Source organism: Mercenaria mercenaria, chromosome 5, assembly GCF_021730395.1.
Source record: "Mercenaria mercenaria strain notata chromosome 5, MADL_Memer_1, whole genome shotgun sequence".
In the NCBI taxonomy this organism is placed as follows: Eukaryota; Metazoa; Mollusca; class Bivalvia; order Venerida; family Veneridae; genus Mercenaria; species Mercenaria mercenaria.
The window spans coordinates 59389463-59412860 of record NC_069365.1 but is presented as its reverse complement, the minus strand read 5'-3'; the positions used below and the strand labels follow the sequence as shown (position 1 = coordinate 59412860).

The 23398-nt window shown below is 33.8% G+C and overlaps 5 protein-coding genes across 5 annotated transcripts in view; all 5 read left to right on the top strand.

Moving 5' to 3' along the window:
• LOC123557358 (golgin subfamily A member 4-like) overlaps positions 1-8752 on the top strand; it is a 58390-nt gene extending 49638 nt beyond the window's left edge. Inside the window, exons 10-15 of the mRNA XM_053544631.1 lie at positions 1217-4899; positions 5134-5332; positions 5612-5692; positions 5968-6057; positions 6344-6448; positions 7046-8752. Coding sequence (XP_053400606.1) covers positions 1217-4899; positions 5134-5332; positions 5612-5692; positions 5968-6057; positions 6344-6448; positions 7046-7246 — 4359 coding nt within the window. The 3' untranslated portion in view covers positions 7247-8752. The remainder of the gene's footprint in view (positions 1-1216; positions 4900-5133; positions 5333-5611; positions 5693-5967; positions 6058-6343; positions 6449-7045) is intronic.
• A 9095-nt stretch (positions 8753-17847) lies between these two features.
• On the top strand, positions 17848-19924 carry LOC128557087 (uncharacterized). The gene is made up of 3 exons (XM_053543727.1): positions 17848-17981; positions 18827-19091; positions 19232-19924. Exons 2-3 carry the CDS (start codon positions 18921-18923, stop codon positions 19787-19789), a joined length of 729 nt encoding a protein of 242 aa, XP_053399702.1. The 5' UTR covers positions 17848-17981; positions 18827-18920; the 3' UTR covers positions 19790-19924.
• LOC128557338 (uncharacterized) lies at positions 19924-20508 on the top strand. The gene has a single exon (XM_053544630.1). It carries the CDS (start codon positions 19924-19926, stop codon positions 20506-20508), a length of 585 nt encoding a protein of 194 aa, XP_053400605.1.
• Positions 20400-21182, top strand: LOC128557090 (structural maintenance of chromosomes protein 4-like). Its single transcript, XM_053543731.1, has one exon. The coding sequence runs from the start codon at positions 20532-20534 to the stop codon at positions 21180-21182; it is 651 nt and encodes a 216-aa protein (XP_053399706.1). The 5' UTR covers positions 20400-20531.
• Positions 21183-21232: 50 nt separating this feature from the next.
• The window catches only part of LOC128557337 (uncharacterized), a 39831-nt gene continuing 37665 nt past the window's right edge, over positions 21233-23398 (top strand). The window contains exon 1 of the mRNA XM_053544629.1: positions 21233-23397. Within this exon, the coding sequence (XP_053400604.1) occupies positions 21233-23397 (2165 nt within the window). The remainder of the gene's footprint in view (position 23398) is intronic.

The following is a 23398-nucleotide window of genomic DNA, read 5'->3' as shown; positions in this document are numbered from 1 at the left end:
TGCAAACAGACTTTGCAATCAATGTGATGCAACGAAGTACATTTCATTTTTCTCTGACGTAGGTATGATAACTTACGTTTGGTTCTTTTCAACAATCTAGATGGAATATATTCATCAAGTTTGCCAGAACTTGATATGGTTTATCCCTTTATTGAATAGATAGAAATATTGTTAATGTTTGGAAGTTATAACAGATGCCTTAAAGCTAGGAACCACCTAGTTTATTTTTCAACACATGTTATGTTCTCATTTTTATGCCCTCTCCATAAAATGGGATGGGGGACATATAGTGTTACCCCTGTCCGCGTGTGTGTTTGTTTGTGTGTTCTGGAAAGGTTGGTGTTCGTTTCCGTGTCATAACTTTGACATGCACGGTCCGATTTCAGTATAATTTTACACAAATGATAAGCATGGATAGACAATGTGCAATAGGCAAAACCATTTCACTAGCTCTAAGATCAAGGTCACAGTCCTTTGTTAAACTTAGCCAATTTTCACTACATATATACTGATAATGTGATCTTCGTGTCCGGTCCATAACTTTGACATGCATGGTCCGATTTCAAAATAATTTGACATAAATAATAAGCATGGATAGCTGATGTGTCATGCGTAAAAACCATTTCACTAACTCAAAGGTCAAGGTCACAGTCCTTGGTTGAACTTGAATTTTCAATACATATACAGAATACTAAATTTTCTGGTTTTCCTACAATATTTGTAAATAAATAGGGCTCAGGGTCCTTCTTTTAGTTTGTGAGCAGTACCATGCCTGTGACCTTTCTCATGTTGCGGGTGCATCCATGTCAGTGACACATTTCTAGTTTTATATATTATCATGTACCACATTATATTTGATTGCGTTTTACTGTAAATTGTGTAATGCATTATTTCTCTATAATGTAATGGATGTAGAAATTGAGTGACTGATAAGCCTTATTAGGCTGTGAATTGATCTGATCTCATTGTAATAAAAAATGTATTTATCTGTTTATTTTATACCTGTCACTATGATAAATAATATATATAACACATCATTAACGCGAAAGTTGCATTTGAAGTAGTTCTGTATCTGCACAAGTACAATTTTACTCGAACAGGAAATTAATTATGTAGGTCTCTACAGTATGTCAAAATTTCAATTGTAAAAGTTAAATCATTGTTAAAGGTAAAATTCTCATGTCTTGCTTGTCTAAAATAGCATAACAATTCACAGGTAAGATATTTAGAAGATGAAAATGAGTCAATGCATAATTGTCTGGAACAGATGGACAACGACCGGGAATGTTATCTCAAGGAAAAACATGATTTGATAGAAGAATTAGAGACATGCAGAGGTTTCAAAGAGATAGCATTGAATGTTGTAAGATTATATAACAAATTGAAAGAATACTTTGATCAAGAAACAATCAGAAATGCGTGCCTTATCAGCCAAATGAAAACGGCTAAAGAAAACTTGACGTCACAAGAAAGGAAGATCCAGTCTCTTTTGGAAATGATAGAAATGGGTGATGAGAAAATAAAACAGCTGGAGATGGAAAAAATCAAAATAAGTGACAAAAATGAACAGGCAATTTTGAAGATAAAAGAAGATCAGAGAAAATTACATGAAATGAGATGTCTATTGGAACTAAAAGAAATGCAAAAAGAAAGAGAGGGGCTGCACCATAGTTTGACAAAATCACATGAAACAGAGAAGAAAATAGATGAAATTTGTAGTTCACTTAGGAACCAAGTTCTGCATCTGGAGCAAGAATTAGGTCACCGTAATCTGAGAGTCAAAGAGTTGGGGGATTCGCTAGAGAAGAATAAACAATTAGCAGACAGATTAAAGACGGAAAAGGATGATCAGATATCAGACTTGAGGGATCGTCTGCAACGGACATTGAAAAAGTTGCATGACAAAGAGGCTGAAATGAGATATCCTGACACTTCATTGAAGAAGAAAATAAAGTTTGAGATAGAACGCTATGATCGAAATGATCGACATCAAGAAGAAATGTTAGGCAATGAAAACACAGAATATGCTCAAATGCGCGATAGAATTATATTTCTTGAAAACAAAGTGAAGGAGAAAGATGAGCATTTGCGGACACAGGATGATAATCTTAAAAAGCAACATGAAAGAGAAACGGGTCTGGATGGTATTATAACATCCCTTAAGAAGATAAATCGTAGCCACGAGACAGATATTCAACGTCGTAATCTTCAGGTCAAAGATCTTGAGGAACAGTTAGACAGTTTAAGGACTGAAATAAATAGTGAAAATAAACGTTTTACGCAAAAACTGCAAGAAAAAGATAAGCAATTATCTGAACTGAAAAATCAGCTGCAACAATCGTTGAATAGAAATTTTGAAAAAGAAGCAGAACAGAATAGAATAATCAACTCAATAAAAAATGAAAACCAGTCTCTTGTTGAACAGTTAGAGAGCAGTGGTCTAAAAGAACACAATTTGCAGACAACATTAGATTGTGGAAAACATGAAGAATGTGATATAAATAAACGATTTGCGAACAAAGTGGCACATGAAAAAGATGATCAGTTGATTAAATTGAGTTACCAGCTACAAAATACCTTAAAAGTCAAAGATGCTGAATGGAATGGAATGGTTTCATCTTTGAACACAAAACTCGAGAATCTTGAGTCAGAGATGGAACATCTTAAGCAAAATGTGAGACGTCTAGAAGAAATGTTAAACAGTACAAAGATCAAACTGCGTCATGCGAATGACAGAAATGAATTTTTAGAAGCTGAAATGAAGGGAAAAGATGGTCAGTTAAGTGAACGGAGTGATCAACTGGATCGCACTTTAAAAAAGTTGCAAGACACGGAGACTGAATTGGATGGAATTATAATGGCACTAAAAAAGAATAAACTGGACCTTGAGACAAAAGTTCAACATAGTGATCTGAAAGTAAAAGATCTAGAGAAGCAGATGAATACCTTGAAAACTGAAATAACCAATGAAACAGAACTTCTTACAAAGAAAGCAGAGGAAAAGTATAGCAAATTATCCGATCAGTTGGAACAAGGTAGGAATCAACTGCAAAATAAAGAGGCCGAATTGGGAGGAATTATTACTTCACTTCAGAAGAAAAATGAGTATCTTGAGGCAGAGATAAAGCGCTTAAATCTAGAACTGACCAGTGCAGAAAAAATAGTGAATAATAAAAGTGCAGAAATAAGAAATGAATGTGAGCGAATTGCAGCTAGAATAACTAAAGAAAAAGATACTCAAATAACTGATCTGAAATATGAGTTGCAACAAACTTTGAAAAGGTTTGAATGTAAAGAGTCTGAAATAGAAACAATTGACACTTCGCTGAAGAAGAAAGTTAAGAATCTAGAGTCAGAGGTAGAACAGCAGACGCGAAATAATAGACATCTAGAGGATGTGGTGAACAGTAAAGAGGTAGAAATAAGTCGACTGAGGGATAGAAATGAACTTTTAGAAAACATACTGCAGGAAAAGGATAACCAGTTAAGTGACCAGGATGATAAAGTGAACCATAGTTTGAAAAGGCTGCAAGAAAAAGATACCGAACTGGAAGGAATTTTTTCTGCACTGAAGGAAAGGAATCAAGGTTTCGAGACAGATATTGAGCGCCGTGATTTGAAAGTAAAAGATCTAGAAAAAAATTTACACAGTATAAAAGTAGAGATTTCTAGTGAACGTGATAGTCATGAAAGAGAGATGATGGAAAAATATAAACAAATGGCTATACTGAGGGAACAGCTGCAACAAGCATTAAATCAAGTTAAAGAAAAGGAAACTGAATCGAATGACATAAACAACCTACTAAAGAAGCAGAGCATGGAGAAAGATGCTCAGATATCTCACTTGAAAGATCAGCAGCAACAAACTTTGAAAAGGATGGAAGACAAAGAGGCTCAGTTTGGAGAAATTCAACTTTCACTAAAGAAGAAACTTAATGAACTTGAGGGAGAAGTAGAGCACAGAGACCAGAAGATTAGACATCAAACGGATATGCTGAATAGTAAAAAGGATGAAATGAGACATATAATTGACACAAACGCATTGCTAGAAAGCAAAGTTACAGAAAAAGATAACAAGTTACTTGAACAGAGTGATCAGCTGAATCGCACTTCGAAAAAGCTGCGAGAAACAGAGGCTGAACTAGGTGGGATAATATCTTCACTGAAGAAGAAAAGTATTGATCTTGAGACAGGTGTTAAGCAGCGTGATCTTAAAATTACTGATCTGAAGGAACAGCTGGAAAAATTAAAGACTGAACAAATAGGTAGAAATGAACTTCTTTTAAAGGAATTGAAGGCCAAAGATAAACAGTTGTCTGAACAGGTGAATCAGTTGCAACAAGCTTTGGATCAATTGTATAAAAAGGAGGCTAAATTGAATGGCATTATCACCTCGCTGAACAAACAGAATAAGGAAAAAGATAATCAGATATCTGAACTAACTGATCAGAAGCAACATATTTTGAAGCAGTTGAATGAAAACAAAGCTGAACAGGAAAGAATTGATACTTCTTGGAAGAAGAAATTTAAATATCTTGAAACAGAGGCGGAACTCTGTGAGCGAAATCTTAAACATCTAGAGGAAGTATTAAACAGTAAAGAGATTGAATTAGCTGAAATAAATAATCGAAATGACCTCCTAGAAAACACCGTGAAGGAAAAAGATCACCAATTACGTGAACAGAGAGAACAGCTGCAACAGAAATGTCAGCAACTACAGAGAGAGGTAGAACACCGTGATTGTGAAATTTTACATAGTCAAAGTAATAAAAAGAGGGAAAGTGGAGAAAGGAGAGATGTAAGAGACAAAGAGAAAGTAGTCGAATTGAATAATCAGTTGCAAATTACTTTAAAAAAATTGCAAGATACAGAGATTGAACTTGACGAAACTAAAACAAGGTAAACGTACACAATGTTTTATTTAACAATTATAAATGGCAACTAAGAGATGTATAAAATTATGTTTACTTTGTTTAATTGTTTAATTAGAAAACAGTATTGGAACGGTTATTCTATGTTATTTCGAATGGTCAGGAAAGCAATAGTATGCTTTCAGAAAAAAAAAGTCACTTCATTTTATATATAGCAATTCATTTCGGGAATTTTCAAACTTACTGACCTTTTGCACTGTAGGCTCAGTAAAGCTATGGGAGACAGACTGACTGATAACAACCCTAACATTACCGACCTAAGCGACAGGAATCGCCCAACAAAACTTGCCGAAAGATGTGCTGAGTTGTATGATAATCAATGGACTGATGCGTTTGACATTCTCGGCAAATACTTCGATACGGAGGAGCATGTTATAAGAGCCCTCCTACAAATTTTGCAGGTTATTAAAAGGAATTTAAAACCTTGAGTAGATAGCTGTTGTTTTTCTACTTTACACACTTTTATTTAACTTAAGAATTTTGCAGTTCTTCTGTTTGCAATGTGAATCCCTTTTAAAAGCACCTTATTGTTTTTAATGTTGTTATCTGATTTAAAATGCCTTTCATAACCAAGAATGAATATGAAAACTCAAACCAACTAAAAGTTAGGTAGTCATGATTATTAACTATATAGTATACTATATTATACTGCTTATGCCATGTGTTTTCTCCTCCTGCAGGATTCCATGACGTTCTGTGTAACAAAGGCACGTGAACAAATGGAGAAATTAGGACGTGAACTGAAATTTGCAGATCAACATGTATGACACTTTGATCTTAAGCTTTTAAAACGTACCATTTATCCGTTCTTAATTAAGACCCTTAACATTTTTACCAAGATTCATCTATCACGCGGTTCATTATTTCACATAAAATATCCAAATGAAATAGAATGTCAAAAATTGCCCTACATGTAGTTATTTCATATCTTTACATGTACTTGTTTTCAGGAGACTCAACAGTGATTCTATTACGCTTGAAATTTTCAATCGAGTTCAGATAAATAAGTATAAACTATGTCTTTGAAATTTGCCAGGGAAATGGAGATGTGTCAGCTGATGTGCGTAAACTCTTTAAAGATTGCAGGAGGGCGGTTGCATCTGTTGCCGTTGGAAACCTATATACGGTAAAAGAAATACTTTACATGGAATTACTGTAACTAATAAAAGTTCAATATTTTAGTGCGTTTATGACCTTATAACGTACTGCAATTTTATATCAATATCTAACAAATATTTAACACATTACACTTTCATGTCAGTTACTTCTGTATTTATCAGGCTATCAAACAATGTAAAACAAGCCTATTTTAAAGATTTTCTTACGTTTCTTTTCACTAACTAAATTCGTAAAGAAAGTCAGTTACGTCATTTGTTATTTCTTGTTTCTTGTCTAAATGCTTACATTTTCAGATGTATGTGTCACATCTTAGGCGATCAGCCGATAAAACATTAAGAACAGCTTTAGAAGTCAGCTTATATACATCAGAATGTCTTGAAATCTGCTGGTTTATGGTGGTTTGTATTTAACAAGTATAGTGAAAGAGATTATAAGATTATTGAGTAAAACTTAAGATGTACAGCAAAATGTGCATAACAGGGCCCTAATAATCAGATATGTAGTTATTTCTATGTACATTATAATGCATTCATTCCATTTCGCTATGAAACGATTGAAATGGGTTTCCAGATCCATTGTTTCAGGAATCTCGGCAAAAACTTAATATTGTTCACTGCTGTCGATGTTTTTTCTGTCATTCTGAATGTGGTTACCTTATATATATATATATATATATATATATATATATATATATATATATATATATATATATATATATATATATATATATATAATAAAATGACTTCAAATCATTAACAATAACCGTTACTAATTATCATATGTGCATAAGAAAATTTATTTGAATGTTTCATTTAAAAAAATCCTGAAAACTCTGTGACTCTTTCAGATAAAAGTCTAATTATTTGTTACTATATCTTAATATACATTACTTAAAAGACAGAAATTTGCAAACTAGATTTTTTCAAAAAAAAAAAATTGTGCTTATTTATTTCTTCCTCAATATGTTGTCCACTGTTTTAATGGAATGCTTACAGATCCAAGACCCGCCTGTTGCGTTTGCGCCTTTGCTCAGGAAAGGTTCAGGCTTTAACACCGAACTGTACAAACCCTACACAAGCAGCGGCACACACGTTGACTATACGGTCTGGCCTCCTCTGCTTTTACACGAAGGTGGTCCAATTCTGGCGAAAGGTGTAGCTCAGGGATATGGCAAGAAATCGGAAAGGAGTACATAATGAAATAATAATGTTACAACAAATGATAAAGAATAGTTTAACAACGAAACTGCGCAAAACAACTGAGACAAGAAAAGACCAAAATGTTATACAGATGAGATTACCCTCGGTAACTCTATCGATATATATCATGTTTAATTTATGACGTTAGAATTGATAGTATATGGGTATTTTCTGTGATATCTATATTTTATTATACCTCACTTTTGTCTACAATGATAAAATCCCATTACCCATAAAAGAGATATTATGACTATCAAACACATTTTCAAACTTTTTGCCACGTGACCGAGCGAAAGTGACTGTCAGGTCATGTGACCGCGCTGATATTTTGAATGTCATATAAGGGCAAATAACTGCTTCAATGTTTTCAGCCAAATCATGAAATGATTGCCTCCCTTGTACACATATAGTAGTGACGTCACTGTTTAATGTGTAAACAGACGATTCAGACAAAAGTTAAAACTGTTGAATAAAATGAATTAAAAACTTTTTTTTTAAACTTTTTTATGTACTTAATTTTGTTCGGTATAATAAAATAAATATCATATGGCAGCGTGTGTGACATTGATATTGTCAACCCTCGAAACAGAATGTCACCACTCGGCTTTCGCCTCGGGTGACATTCTGCCCTCGGGTTGACAATATCAATGTCACACACGTTGCCATATGATATTTATATACTATCATTTAGGTCATAATCTCAATATAATGTGTGTACATGACTCAAAATTATAAACTATAAATCACTAATATCTAAGTGTTCAAGATTTATTGTGTGATATTCCTTTCGTTTACATTTGACATAGATGTATTGTAATTATGTATACTCTTTCACTTTTTTTTGTAAATTCATCAAATTGCATACTTTATTGTTAAAATCATCTAATATTCCAGTCAAACGTTTCACTCTAGTTTTAGACATAATTTACCGTACCACAACTAATTCAGTTGCCCTGAAACTTCAAAAGCACAAGTTAAATGCTTTTGTTCTGATCACGGTGCATTTATTTAATAGTTATTATAGATCCAAATCGTAACTTATTTCATGTACAGGGAGATAATTTGAAAATATGATAAGTTTGGTTTGATTTTCAATATTCTACTAATGCTAGGTATTTTCTTAACACTAATTGTGGATCTTATTTCTTGGATGTGACTATAGTATCAATAGTCTGTTACACTGATCTGTCTTAGTAAATATGTAGTATCAACGCGTGGAAGAGTCTATAGTATCAAAGCACTGTTTACAAATTCAAGATGTCAGTCAGAAAGGTCATTAACACATAATAGCGGTTTCCTGGAATATAGAATAGTACACATATTTTTATCAAACTATATAACACCGTATCATTCGATTAGTGATACTGAAAATGTATCTATAGACCTAATCGTAGTTTCATTTTACAATTTGTAAAGTAAAGTTGTACGTGTAAACAGTTTTTATAAAAAATTTAAGGACATTAATTGTTTATATGCGCTATTTTCAATAAACAGATATATGTATATCAGCTTTTTGTTTTATTTTTCTTGGTAATATGCACTGTACTTTTTAACATACTTATTTTAGCATGCATTTGATAAAGATCTAATTATGTTATTTTCTCAGATATTACACTTAAAGTATTTTACCTATTGAGATGTTGCGGATTACTCTTGTGTGCTAATAATTTTGAAATCACCTTATCTTTAAATATACTATATATAGAAAATATATAGAAAATTAAAAACGTCTCATCAACACAAGGCAAACGTTTTATTCTTACAACTTGTATGAAAATATTTTAACGTAAATTAATGATTATATATGAAATACGATATGTCATCAAATGTGTGCCAAAACAAGTTGCGAGCTATGGGTATACGTGTGACAACACCCCTTGGACGTTTAACTTACCTAAGCGTATTGCAACGTGAAATTCAACTCCAATATTCTGTAATTGGACATTTTTTTTGTCAATCCATCTTTTTTCGGCGACGCCGTCTAAATTCGTTTTCGCTACCTATGCCACGTGACTTCAGTTTGCAAATCAAACTACTTGATAACGCATTATAGATAACTTATCCGAATGGAAGATTTATGCAACACGCTGCCTGATTGGACGAGAGTGTCAATTTCTTTCACCCTGTTGATTGTGCTACGCTGAGTGAAATGTAGACAAAGCATTTATCCTAAACGAGGCTGTTCACAGTTTTAAAGCTAACTTTGGCTCAGTATATTAAGCAAGAATATTGATATATCTCAAAATGATAAGTAAGTTTAATAAATATGATAAAAACCTGTTCAAATACCAACATATATCAAATTAAAGAAACAGCTGAATACGGTCTGCGTATCACTTGAATAAGGGTGTGATAAGATCTCTTTTATGTAGAGAAGTGCTTTTTAAAAGATTTTCCTTGTTACAATTGTCGTCTGTATATGAAAAGGTTTCTTGCTTTTGTGACTTATTCAGATTGCATATTAAAATGAGTACTTGTTTGCTTTGATATATTTAATATTTAATTATTTAACTGATTTATTATATATGAATATTTTTCTTTAGTATGGTATGCAAATATTGAACTCAGTTGAAATCTGTTTCATTATATATATGCTATATAATGACTGAATCTCATTACACTGAAGTGAAGGTACGCTGCATACAGTTTATCTATGTGATATGACTACGGCCAAACTTTGCTTATGAAACAGAAATATTGAAATAATTACAATTGTGTGTTTTGCTTGACATTCACTTTTTTATAGGTGTGACGTCATTGTCCAAAGACTATGCATTTGTTAAAGCGGGATCAGTTGGCCTATTTTAGAAATAAATAAAAATAATAAATAAAAAAATCCTTTAATTGATTTTTTCTCATGTATTCTAATCAAACTTGATTTGTAGCATCTTTATTAGGCCCGCAGCCAACTTTGTTCAGCTGGGACATTTGACCTCTTTTATGGGCTGCTAGAGCTAAAACTAGAAATGCCTTTATACAGCGTCTCATGAACATCTTGGTGGATCTTTGTCATACTTGGTTTGGAGCATCATTATAAGGTCCTCTTCTAAATTTATTTATATAGGAACTTGGGTCCTATTTGGGACCACTATAGCTAAAAGTAGATATGCCTTTCTTTGCATTAACCACTAAAATGTAATGGATTTTTATCAAACTCGATGTGTAACAATACCGTAAGGTCTCCTGCTATTTTGTTACAAATGGGGATAGGGACCAATTTAGCTAAATATATAAACACGTTTAATGACCTCTTCCCATGAACCGCTTCATGAATCTTCATCAAACTACTGCTGTAATTATTCGTCTAAGGATAAACGAAACAAAATTGCAACCCTACGAAACCTTTGCGAAAAAATAAAAGAGAACCATTTAAATTGTCAAAGTGCGGTGTTTAGTTTTACAATTTGAAAAATGTAAGATGAAAGATGAATGTTAGATGAAAAATTCATAAACTGCTTTCCTTATTACAATTCGCCGACCATCATTTTTAAAGATATTTCTTGTTACTTATCTTGTTGATTAACAGAAACCAATGTAAATGCACACAGCAAAGTTTTACACGAACTTTGTAATACATCTTGTAGCAGTACAAACATTGGTTTGTCATGTGGTCAAGTTGTCACTGATTTGAACTGAAATAGAAGATAAATCTGTATGGGTTTCTTTTTGTAACGAGGGAGGTTAGAAATACGTTTCCCAAAATGTTGCTTATTAAACTTTGTAAATTTTTACAGTATTTTACGTTCATTCCTGTTGGTATATGAGTTTTTGCATGCTTAACCGCATTTCGTCTATATAAAAATTGCAAAATATGAAATTACCAATGTATGTCTAATTGCACATGGTTCTTTCATTTCTAATTGTATAATACAATTTTAATATCAGCATTGTTACTGTCAAAGGGAATATCCCTAAACAGGTGTGCTTTCATTTCGAATAATCTTGGCATAGGAGTCTTTCCCAATTGTAAGACCGGTGTAATGTTTAATCTTGACTCCAAAAATATTTTAGAACATTTGCTGGAATCAAAATAGGGTATAAAAAAGTATCTTCCTCTGTATGAATTGAAACATATAAACATAGTATTAACTAAAATATAAATATGTTTGAATAAAAAATCAAGTATGACTAGGTGGTTGGGGGATCACCTTTTTTGACACAAATCAAAATAAGTTTGCTATTTTTTTTCGTTTTGATAAACTACCACGTTTAATGTGTATGTATAAAAGTAGAAGTAAATGTATTTACATTTTATTTGAAACTGTCAAAACTCTTATCTCTACAAGAAAATAAAACTATCACGTTTTGTCATGGTTTGTGGATAAATTCGCATTTTCACCTATCTATCCTCACCGTTAAGAAAAACGTCTTTTGGTATTTTATCACGTGGGTGTTTTCAAAAAATGTATCATATTCAACATTATGCAAGTTCACAGTAAAAATTAGTTTTGAATACAGAACTTGATTTGTACCATACTAATTTCATACAATATCAATCTGGAAAAATATAATAATATAATGCAATCTGATTTTACTTTTGACGAATCAATGAATTTTTCTGAATAGAGATTTTATTATGAACGAGACCGAAACATGTAAATAAAGGTAAGACACGACAAATAAGTCACTCATGATCTGTTTGTTTACACTTCTCGTGTGAAATTAAAAAGAATGCCTTATACCTTAAGTTCCATAATGCTTAATACTGGTATAGCGACGAATGAGGTTGCTAGTGTTGTTGGCAGTTCTAGCCGTGCAATTCGAATCTTTAGGCAACGTTTTCAAGTAACAGGGCATACGGAAGATTTACCACGTAGTGGGCGTTCGCGCGTCTCGACGCCTGGGCAAGACCGCTATATTATCAACACCCACCTTCGCAATCGTTTCCACACTGCCAATGCCACTGCTGATAGCACCCTCGGTACACATAAAAACCGAACATCAGACTAATCTGTACACAATCGTTTGGGCGAAAGCGGTCTACGTGGATGTCATCCTTACGTTGACTGTGTTATGACGCGAAGTCACTGCATAAATCGTGTTAATTGGGCACGTACACACCATCGCTGATTAAGGCAACAAGAATAGCGTTCTCTTTTCCGATGAGTCGATGACAGGCTTCGAGAGTTCCGTAGAAGAAATGAACGTTATGCCGACTGGTGTGTACTTGAACGAGATCGTTTTTGTAGAGTAGGTTCGGTCTTGGTCTGGGCAGGCATTGCGCATGGTTATCGCACACCTCTCGTCGTGATCGATAGTGCCACTGAGAAGAGATTCTTGCGAGGCACGTCATCTCACAGTTTCAAAATAATGCCAGTATCACTCAGTTTCAACAGGATAATGGCACAAGCCATACAGTTAGAGATACTGTGAATTTCATCAGGACGAATAATGTTGCATTTTTCAGATCTGAATCCCATCGAACACCTGTGGAATAATTTGGACCAGCGTGTAGACGTCGCCCTATTCCACCGTCGAACGTCAATGAACTAACACAAGCCTTAATTCAGGAGTGGAACAACATTCTACTAACCGAAATCAACACACTTATTTATCTTGTCTTTACTTAGTGACAAACTTTGAAATAGCTTGCACTTCGGTGCGGTACATAGTACTAGCAATATTATGACGTCATATACTATATAATATTTTATGCCAGAAAGCACCCATATAAACTTTTTAACCGCGTTGAAATAATTATGAAATTGTATTATAAAGACTAATTGATATTTTTGGCACTCATGAATGGTTCATTCCTAATACGTACATTTTCAGAGATTGAATCAATGTGTGCGTTATTCACTACGGTAAACAAACATCAGGATACATAATAAAACAAGTGTTATTTCTCAGCAATTCAATTTTGCTGATTTCTTTTTGCAATTTCCGTGTGTGTCTTATATTTATATGTGTCAGGTGAGTGTTGTCTGTGTTGACTTCTCTATCAATCCCAACCATTATTTCTACACTGATGTCTGTTTTGTTGTCCAGTCCATTGCTTCAGAAAAGCTAGTAACATTGCAGGCAACTGTTGTAACTTCCATGTCAGTTGAAATAAGAAGGCAATATTTTTACAGGATTTCCCTGTACAACATTTGAGGATCCATTACTATTAACTTGTTAGTACTGATTGTTTCGATATTTCTTTCACTCTTAAAAAGGATTAATTTTTGATAGGCAGGTATCCATGATAGCTTCGAATATTGTCTTTACTACCTCATTCATTGTTAGTACATAAAAGTTTCAGTAGATTATTGTTGAGGTATAACGGCGCATATATGAAACTGCAACTGTACCAAATATACATCAGTAAAGCTATAGAAGTAAATAATACCTACATAAACAAAATGATTTGCGCTCCATCTTTTAAACTATAAAAGAAACCTAAAATCCTCTCAATGAATATTTAACTTTCGTCCAAATATTACATTGTGGCGTCATGATGCTGCGTGTGACGTTATCCGATGCGCGTGACGCCCCGCGGATAAAACTGGCAACATTTTGTAAAAAAGAAAAAAAAAACATTGAAAAGACGTTAAAAAAGAAAAAAAATATGTTTGTTTTTTAAAAATTACATGTATATTGAAATATCTGTCACTCGCCAACACCAGATTTTAAATAATGCATCTGATGCTCACACAGTGAAAGATATTTCAATCGTACACAGAAGCAAATAAAATACCTCTACCTATTCGTTGATGACAATAAAGTTGGTAGGCAGTTGGTAGTTGAACATTCGAATAACTTACTACATACTAGTTGCCAGTTGGTAATTCAAACTTTATTGGCCAGTTCGATTACTTTTTAAACTCAAAATAAAACACGGTCTAACAAACGTTATCAATTTGGAGGTAGACTGGAAGGTACAGATCAGCTCACGCGGAAAACCCACTTTCCGTTTTTCCTCGAAGGAAAAATCTTGCATAGCGAGGAATTCCTCCGAGTACTGCCTAATTCTGACTCGGAGTACCGACTGTTATAGTTTTATTACTTTAGCGGAATTTCGTCGAGTCACTCCGAGAAATTACTTGACGGAACTCCGAGTCGAAATTATACAGGTAACACTATAATGATTTCCGGTATTTCATGGCCACTCCGCGCGACTCCGAGTCTGTAATAAACAATAAATCGGTCATTTCGAGTGCCGCGAGATGATTTGACGAAACTTCGAGGCAGTATTTCCTTACTTGGACGGCTTGTTTTTGTATAATTAGCTTGTTCTTTTAATTGAATGTATGAAACTGTTGTGATTTTTTATATTGAAATAGTTTCTGACAATGCGTATTAGATTAAGAAGTATATTTGTGTATAAAAAAAACTAAATTATTAATCATACGAAATTAAACAAACTTTCATATCATCGCCGTTAAAGGCAAGTGATTTGTTAAATTTTGATATTTAGATAATTTCTGACATTGCAAATTAAATTTAGGAAAAATGTCGTGTAATAATTTATGCACTAAATTAAGAATAATTTATAAATATATAAACGTTAAAATAACACACGCTAAAAATAAATTGTTTAGTATGATATTCAAAATACATGCAAATTAGATTTAGAAGTAAATTTATGTAGAATGGACTAAATTATTAATCATATATAATTTAACAAAGTTCCAAATGAGCGCCGTTAAAGGAAACTGCTTTGTTAAATTTTGATATAAAATTAATTTCTGACTTTGCGAATTTATTTTAGAAATAAAGTCGTGAAAATGTACTAAATTATGAATAATTTATAACTAGATAAACTTTTAGAATACGCCCGCTAGAAAAGTAAAATGTTAAGTATTAAGAATTATATAAAACTAAACACAATTTCAAATAACTGCCGTTAAAAAATAGTTATTTGTTGAATATTATATTGAAATAGTTTATGACAGTGCAAATTAGATTTAGAAATAAATTGATGTAAAATGGACTAAATTAGAAACTGTATAATACTAGATAAACGTTAAGATAATGACCGTGAAAGAAAAGTGACCTTTATTAATTAATGAAAAGTATAGGAGAAATGATTAATTTTCATTATGAAAATGGTCTTTCTTTTATTCATTTGGAAGGAATTATAAATAGGATAAAAATACTACTGCCGTATCCACTTAAAAAGTGATAGAATATCATAAGTAAACAGAAAAATTTGGTTTATTTAAAGTACGATAAAAAATACTTCAGTATTATTTTTATTTACAAATTCTGTGTTATTTCGCTTATCACTATGTAAAATATAATCACCCTGCTCCGAGTAATTTGAAATCTGTCCTCGAAGTTACTCGAAGGCCCATTTAAATTTGTATAGGTAATTAATTATTCGTCTCGGAGTCATATGAAGGAATTCCGTCAAGTGACTCGGAAACAAAAGAAACCAATATAGGTGTGTATTCCGCTTATTCGATTTCATCTCGAGTCACTTCGAGGATTTCCTTCGAGTGACTTCACATAAATCCTCGGAGTCAGATAGCGAAATTCCTCGACGGAAAATGGCTGACTCGAAGAAACTTCGAGTCGGAGCCTTCGTACTCGTTTTGGCCATCCTCCGAGGATCGAGTAGAATGGGTTTTCCGCGTGAGCTGATCTGTAGTTGGTAATTCAAATTTTGAAAAATTCGTACCTCGTTTAAGGGGATCAGATCATTCCATGTAATGCTTTTTTTGCTATTACATATTAATATTTAGCGCTTTAAATATATAGAAGTCAGGACTGCCAGTTGCCAGTTCGATTGACCAACAACCAACTGGTAATATATTAGTTTGAAACTAGTTAACACTTCATTTTCAAACTTGTTTTACATGTACTTGCAAGGAAAAACGCAGTTACCAGTTTTCAGTCGGTTATTTAAATTTCGAAGATAATATACCTCTCCCAAAAGGATACTATTATTTAGTTTTACTTTTGATTTTAAATATTAATATTCAACACTTTAAAAGTGTAGATATGCGTCCGCAGCGACAAGGCCAGCCGGTTACTACTTCGAGCGAATAACCAACTGCCTACTGGAATGTAGTTGGTAATTCACATTTAGAAGAAAACATGTACCTCTTTCAAAGGGTTCAAATTATTCCATTTAACGCCCTAAGATCTTAGTATCCAACACTTCGAATGCATAGATCTATCTCCGTAATTATCACGAAAGCCAGTTGGCATTTCACTCACGAATAACCAACTACCTACTGGTAGGCAATTGCTTATTTGACATTTTTTTAGAACACCAATATAATTTCCGTCACTAAATGATATTAAAATCATTTAGTTAAAACTTTGGTTTGTTCTAAAGCCCTGTAAATGCATTGAACAGTGTTCGCAACGACGAGAAAAGCTGGTTGCCATTTCGCTTTTTCAGAAAATCTACTTTTCAGACATCAAAGGATCAAAGGAAAAGAATATGCAATTTAACGCTTAATTTGCTCTTAGATATCCATATCCAACACTTTCAATATACAGACTTTTGGATTTTCTAAACAATGTCGCAGTTGGTTATTCGCATCCTATTTGTTGTACATTTTGTTATTAGTCTGTCAGTTTTAATGAACTTGCTGCTAGTGTTTTTCCTTTGACCGACTTTTAATGTAGACAACAAAATGCTGCTAGGTTAGATATTGGTCATCCTTATAGCACGGGCTGGTGAGCGATGTGATCGGCAGATTATATTTGTTTAAATGTTTCATTTCACTAGAATAGGGAGAAAAACGGACATACAATGAACGCTTCGTGACCGCATCAACCACATTCATTAAAGGAGTTGGTGGGATTGCTCCGTGACCGAGTGGATAAGGTTGCTGACATTGAATCATTTCCCCTTTACTTTACAAAAGTGGGTTCGAAACCTCGCTTTGGGTATAGCATTGATAATGTGAGGAATTAATTCAACTGGATTACTGAGGATCGGTGGTTCTAACCAAGTGCCCGCTCTTGCTACCTGAAACAATGCCCATTTTAGATATAACTTGTCAAGTTTTTAGATGTGATTATTTATCACGCAACATAAACAGAAATACGTCATTTTTATTACTATTTCTCGCAAAAATGAATATATTCTATGTGAAGGAAGAGCATGGTTTTAACTGTTTCTTCTTTCATGAAACTGGTCAGCAGAGGGATTCTTCTCCTAAACTTTATTTAACGCGGGGTTCGGGAGCTCTGTTTGTTAAATTATGTAAAGTTTGTGGATAAAAGTTTACTTAAAGCGTATCCCCGTTGTGTTTTGTACTCTATAGTGAGTGATATACTATGGAACAAGTATTCTTTACGAAAATAACATAACGTTTTGCTACAACAATTAAATCTATGTTGTTCTCAGCCATTCGTTTTACGGGCGTAAATAACCCGCACTTCGTTAAAAAAAAAATAAAACATTTTTAGTTCATTATTGAATTTAATGTCTAAATACATTATAATTAAAGAAGAACAAGAACAAAAACGTTCTTTTCGAAATAAATCTCAGTTATTTTGGCACTTAAGAAATTTATTTGCAAATAGAACAATTATGCCAAGTATTTATGCGGTCGAATCTACTTTGCGGAGGACGTGGAGACGACATACTGTTTACAACTCTTGTGTGATAATTGTAATAAAGCTTTATAACGACGTGCGTACATAAAATCCATACTATGTGATCAACCATGTCAGAAAAGGAAGTAAATTGATAAAGCTAGCGATTAGGTCAAACAAAGTTTACATAGTTACTCTTGAACCCCTAGTGAATGCAACAATGATAAAAAGGATATACCATAATTCTGTAAGTATCGTTTGCACAAAAGCCTCATCATTATATTTTCTGAGGATCTTTCCTGTTATGATTTTGCATTCAGTTTTTGGCTACATTAGGTACAATAGATGTATCAAAGCTTGAGTCCTTGATAGTCCAATGTCTTAGACTGTCTCCCTCGAGCAATGTCGACTCATTTATCAAACATTCGTTTAACTTATTTGTTGTAGTCCGATTCTTATAATACGCTTAGACATTAATCCATCTTGATTAAAACCGAAAGTAGACTTTTCCAAATTAAAGGTACTTAGCCCTTTCTACAATAACAAAATGTGAGTTGCAATGTTAATATCTGTACCCAGTTTTTCTTATGTAGGAACAGTCCTGTGATCGCAGAAGCTCTGTCAAGTCGCATAGAAATACAGTACAAACAATATTACCACCCGTGACTTTATAAGAAATGATAACGTTTTGCCCTTATGTTTCTCCGCTTCTAAAGCCATAGAGAGGCGTTGTCCTGAAACTGCATACTTATTGTGGTTTGTATCTGCTTCGACCTGTATCAGGATTAGACCAATTATTTTGATATTAGCAGCCTTTTCAGTTAAACAGCACACTGTTCTTCTCGCCACAATCACCATGTTTTAGTCTTCTTTCCACATTGCATTTGATAAATATAGTGATTATGCTACAACATATTTACCTTGAATAAATATTCACTCAGGCAATTAATAATAACATTCACATTATCATGCATATGCATTATAGAATAAGATTCGTTTATATTTTTAAGATATTGAAAGTAACATGATTTTCAAGGTATTGAAAGTAACATGCTCATTGCATGAATGTCACGAGTGTTGTCTACTTTATAGGACAAGACAGGATGTTGATTGCAGTTGGAGCTACTTCGATTACTGGAAATACTCGTATCGTTCCCTGCTACCTGGACGACTGACTTGATGATCAATGGCAGGCTTCAAAAGTGTGCAAGATCAAGATGATTTTGTAATGCGTGACTTATCGCGTTCATTGGCAGCTCTTCTTGGATATTTGGAGAAACATAGAACGCCATATTCAAGTGATATAGATAAATTGTCATCAAAAGTAAGAACAGATATCAGAAAGGTGAAACTACGTGTAAGTATTATAATTTCGACTCTATGTTCAAGTGATGACAAAATTTTGATTATTTTGACTATTTTGGTTTTAATGGGTGCAGTTTATCTTGTATACTGTCTCCAATAATTAATTACTACAATTAGCTATTTGTGTTACAGGTGAAGAATCTCAAAAGTTCAGAGAGACGGTTAACAAGAAGAACAGAATCTTTGCGAAATGAACTTGCATGTATTGATAATTACACAAAAATCAAACGTAAAATAAGACATGAGTTAAGGCAAGAATTAGACAACAGCAGACGATCCCAGAGATTAATTCCACAAACTAGGATAAAACGAGATCAGCTCAGACGAGATATGGAACGACAGGCTGAAAGAAATACGCAACTTACTAGACAAAACGAAGAAGCAACTGTTATTATCTTGTCACAAGTCCATGAAGTTTCGCGACTTCAGGAAGAGATTTTTGGTCTGAAAGTTAATCTAAAAGATCTAAAGGCATTTTCTGATGCAAACATGACCGACATACATTATAGGTATAAACTGTTAACTAACAGATTGTTAAAGGAAAAAGATGACCAGTTGTGTAAAATGCAACTTATTGTGAGCAAACTGCGTGAAACACAGGCAAACTGCGGAGGACGTTTACAATGCACGGCACTACAGTGTTATGAGGGTGAAATTGGGCGCCATGCTCTGAACACAAAGAGGAACTAATGACAGAAAAAAAGGGTCTTGAAGCAGATTCGCGGCGCCGTGATCGGAAACTTAAAGAAAACGACGATAAAATGAATGAATTAAATGAATTTATCTCCTCCCTATATATGAAAATAAAGTCTTCAGAGAAAGACATGGAACAACGGGATCGAAAAATAAAAGAGCAAGAAGACATAATAAACAGTATCAAGCATGAAATGATTCAAATCAATAACAGAAATAAAGATCTTGAACACACATTGAAGAAAGATAATGTGCAGTTACTCCAAAAGAGTACTCAGCTGAATCAGAAAATCCAAACAGAGAGTGAAATGAGTCGAACTATCACTTCACTAAAGAGGAAAACGCAGTGTCTTTCACAAGAACTGTTAGACAGCATCAAGGAAAAAGATCGGCAACAACACGCTTTAAATCAATTGCATGATAAAGAAGCTGAATTGAAAAGAACGATCATTTCGCTAAATACGAGCATTCAGCATCTTGAGAAAGAGGTAGATGATCGTGATATGCTGGACAATAAGATTGAGATACCAAACGCAAATGAACTAGAACTAAACACTCAATTAAAAGAAAGAGATGACCAGTTATCTGAATTGAGCATCCAGCTTCAACATACTTTAGAACAAATGCAGGAAACGGAGACCGCCTTTGATGCAAGAGTCACTTCACAACGAAAGAAAATGCAACATTTGAAAGTGAGTTGGAGCAATGTATTCTAACAATTAACTGTAAAACGGTACAAATGACGGAAATGAGTAAAGTAAATAAACATTTAGAAAAGAATGTAAAGGAAAATGATAGAATAATACGTAAACAAGGTGAACAATTGAATTGCACTTTGAATAGACTGCAAGAAATAGAAACTGAATTTGTTGGAACAAATATCTCATTAAAGAAGAAAGAACAGGAGCTTGAGCGTCTTGATCAGAAAGTAAAAGATCTGGAGGAAACGTTAACAAAGATGAGGACGGAAATTAATGGTGGAAATGAACGTCTCCTAAATCAGGTGAAGGAAAAGGATAAACAACTATCTGATCTGAGTGATCAGCTGCACGAAGCTTTCGAACAATTACATGAAAACGATATTAAACAGGGTGAAACTATAACCTCACTAAAGCAAGAAAACGTGCATCTTGTGACACGAGTTAATAGTAGTGAAATGCAAGTGTACACTCTAGAGAAAATGTTAGACAACACAATTTCCGAAATAACTGATATAAATGAACGATCTGCAAACAACGCTGCAAATGAAAATGATGATCAGATATCTGACATGAAAGTTCAGCTGGACCATACTTTAAAATCAATGCATGACAAAAAGTCTGACTTGAATGGCCTTATCACAACACTGAAGAAAAAATCTCGGGAAAGGATGATCAGATGCTTGAATTAAGTGATCAGCTAACACGAACTTTGAACCAATTGCATGACAAAGAAACTGAAATGAGACAAAATGACACTGCGCTGCAGAAACAGCAAAAATATATGGAGGAAGAGGTAGATGATAATAAGTGGAAAATTAAACATCTGGAAGAACTATTAAACAGAAAAGAGAATGAGATGACGCAAATAATTCACAAAAATGAAATTTTAGAAAAAAAGCTAATGGAAAACTACAAAAGTATCCCTGAACGGGATCAAACTTTGAAGAATCTTGATCTGACAGTGAAAGAGCTTGAGAAAATTATTAATAATCGTGATCTGACAGTGAAAGATCTTGAGGAAAAGTTACAAAAAATGAGAACTGAAATCAGAGATGAAAGTGAAAGCCTTGTAACTGAGGTGAAGGATAAAGATCAGCAGTTGTCTAAGCAGGCGGCTAGACTGCAACAAATCTTAAATCAGTTACACGAAAAAGAGTCCGAATTAGGTGGAACTATTTCTTTACTGAAGAGACAAATACAAGGAAAGGATGACCACATATCTAAACTGAAACAAGCTCTGAAACTGTTAGGTGACAGAGAATCTGAAATGAAAGAAATCGACACTTCGCTGAGGACGAAACTTGAATATCTCGAGAAGGAATTGGAAAGCCGTGAGCGGGAGGTAGAAACACATTTAGAGGACATGTTAAACAGTAAAACGGCAGAAATTACTAAAATGAGTGCTCAAAATGAATATCTAGAAAACAAGTTAAAAGAAAAAGACGAACTGATTGATCAGCGGGATCGCGTCTTGAAGGAACAGCAAGAAGCAGAGACTGAGTTGTGTGGAATTATAACTTCACTACAGAAGAAGAATGAGGATCTTGAAACAGATATAAACGATCGTGATTTGACAGTAAAAGATCTTGAAAAAAGGTTAGAAAGAATGAGGATGGAAATTAGTGGTGGAAATGAACGTCTTATACTGGCGATGACGGAAAAAGATAAGCAGATATCTAAACAGGCGGCTAAACTGCAACATGCCTTAAATCAATTGCACGAAACAGAGGCCGAGTTAGGTGGAATTATTACTTCACTAAAGAAACAAATTCAGGGAAAAGATGACCAGATATCTAAACTTGGAGATCAGTTGAAACAAACTTTGGAACTGTTAGATGACAAAGAATCTGAAGTGAAAGAAATTGACGCTACTCTGAGAAAGAAAATTGAATATCTTCAGGAGGAGTTGGAACGCCGTGAGCGGAAGGCAGAAACAAATTTACAGGAAATGTTAAACAGAAAAACGGCAGAAATTACTAAAATGAGAGCAGAAACTGATCTTCTAGAAATAAAATTGAAGGAAAACGACAAACAGAGTGATCAACGGGATCGAATTTTGAGACTGCAAAAAGCGGAGACTGAATGCAGTAGAATTATAAATTCACTGCAGGAAAAGAACCACGGTCTTGATACGGATATCAAGGGTCGTGATAAGAAACTTAAAGATCTTGAAGAAAAAAATGCAAACATGAAGACTGAAAGTAGAGTTGAAAATGAACGGCTTATAATGGAGGTGATGGAAAAAGATAAGCAGATATCTGAACAGACGCTTCGTCTGGAACAAGCTTTAAGTCAGTTTCATGTAAAAGAGACCAAATTAGGTGAAACTATCATTTTACTAAGAACAGAAAGTCAGGCAAAAGACGGCCTTTTATCTGAACTGAGAGATCAGTTGAAACAAACTCTAGAAAAGCTGGATGCAAGAGATTCTGAATTAAAAGAAATTGAAACTTCCCTTCAGGAGATGGAACGCCAGAAACGGAAAGCAGAAATACATTTAAAGGAAATGCTTAAAAATACAAACGTAGAAAAATCTAATGTGAGGAAAAGAAATGAAACTCTAGAAAACAAGGTGATGGAAAAAGATAAACAGTTAATCGAACAGAGAGATCAGTTGCGACAGACTGTTAAACAAATGAATGAAACACAAGATAAATTAGATGGAGTTATTACTTCGCAAAAGAAGAAAATTCAGCATCTTCAGAGAGAGGTTGAACGACGTGATCTTAAAATAAACGATATAGAGAAACTTTTACATAGTACAAAGACTGAAAACAGAGGAAATCAGCAGAGTGAAGCTGTAATAGAAAAAGAAGTTAAGATAGCAGAGCTGAAAAACCAGTTGCAAAAGACTTTGACAACATTGCAAGATACAGAGGCTGAACTAGACGAAACTAAAACAAGG

Bases quoted from the DNA above. Each gene is read 5' to 3' on its own strand.
- LOC128557087 (XM_053543727.1), top strand. From the start codon at position 18,921: ATGGCAGGCTTCAAAAGTGTGCAAGATCAAGATGATTTTGTAATGCGT. The intron at 19,092-19,231 runs GTAAGTATTATA...TTTGTGTTACAG, and splicing joins TCAGAAAGGTGAAACTACGT to GTGAAGAATCTCAAAAGTTC.
- LOC128557338 (XM_053544630.1), top strand. From the start codon at position 19,924: ATGGAACAACGGGATCGAAAAATAAAAGAGCAAGAAGACATAATAAAC.
- LOC128557090 (XM_053543731.1), top strand. From the start codon at position 20,532: ATGACGGAAATGAGTAAAGTAAATAAACATTTAGAAAAGAATGTAAAG.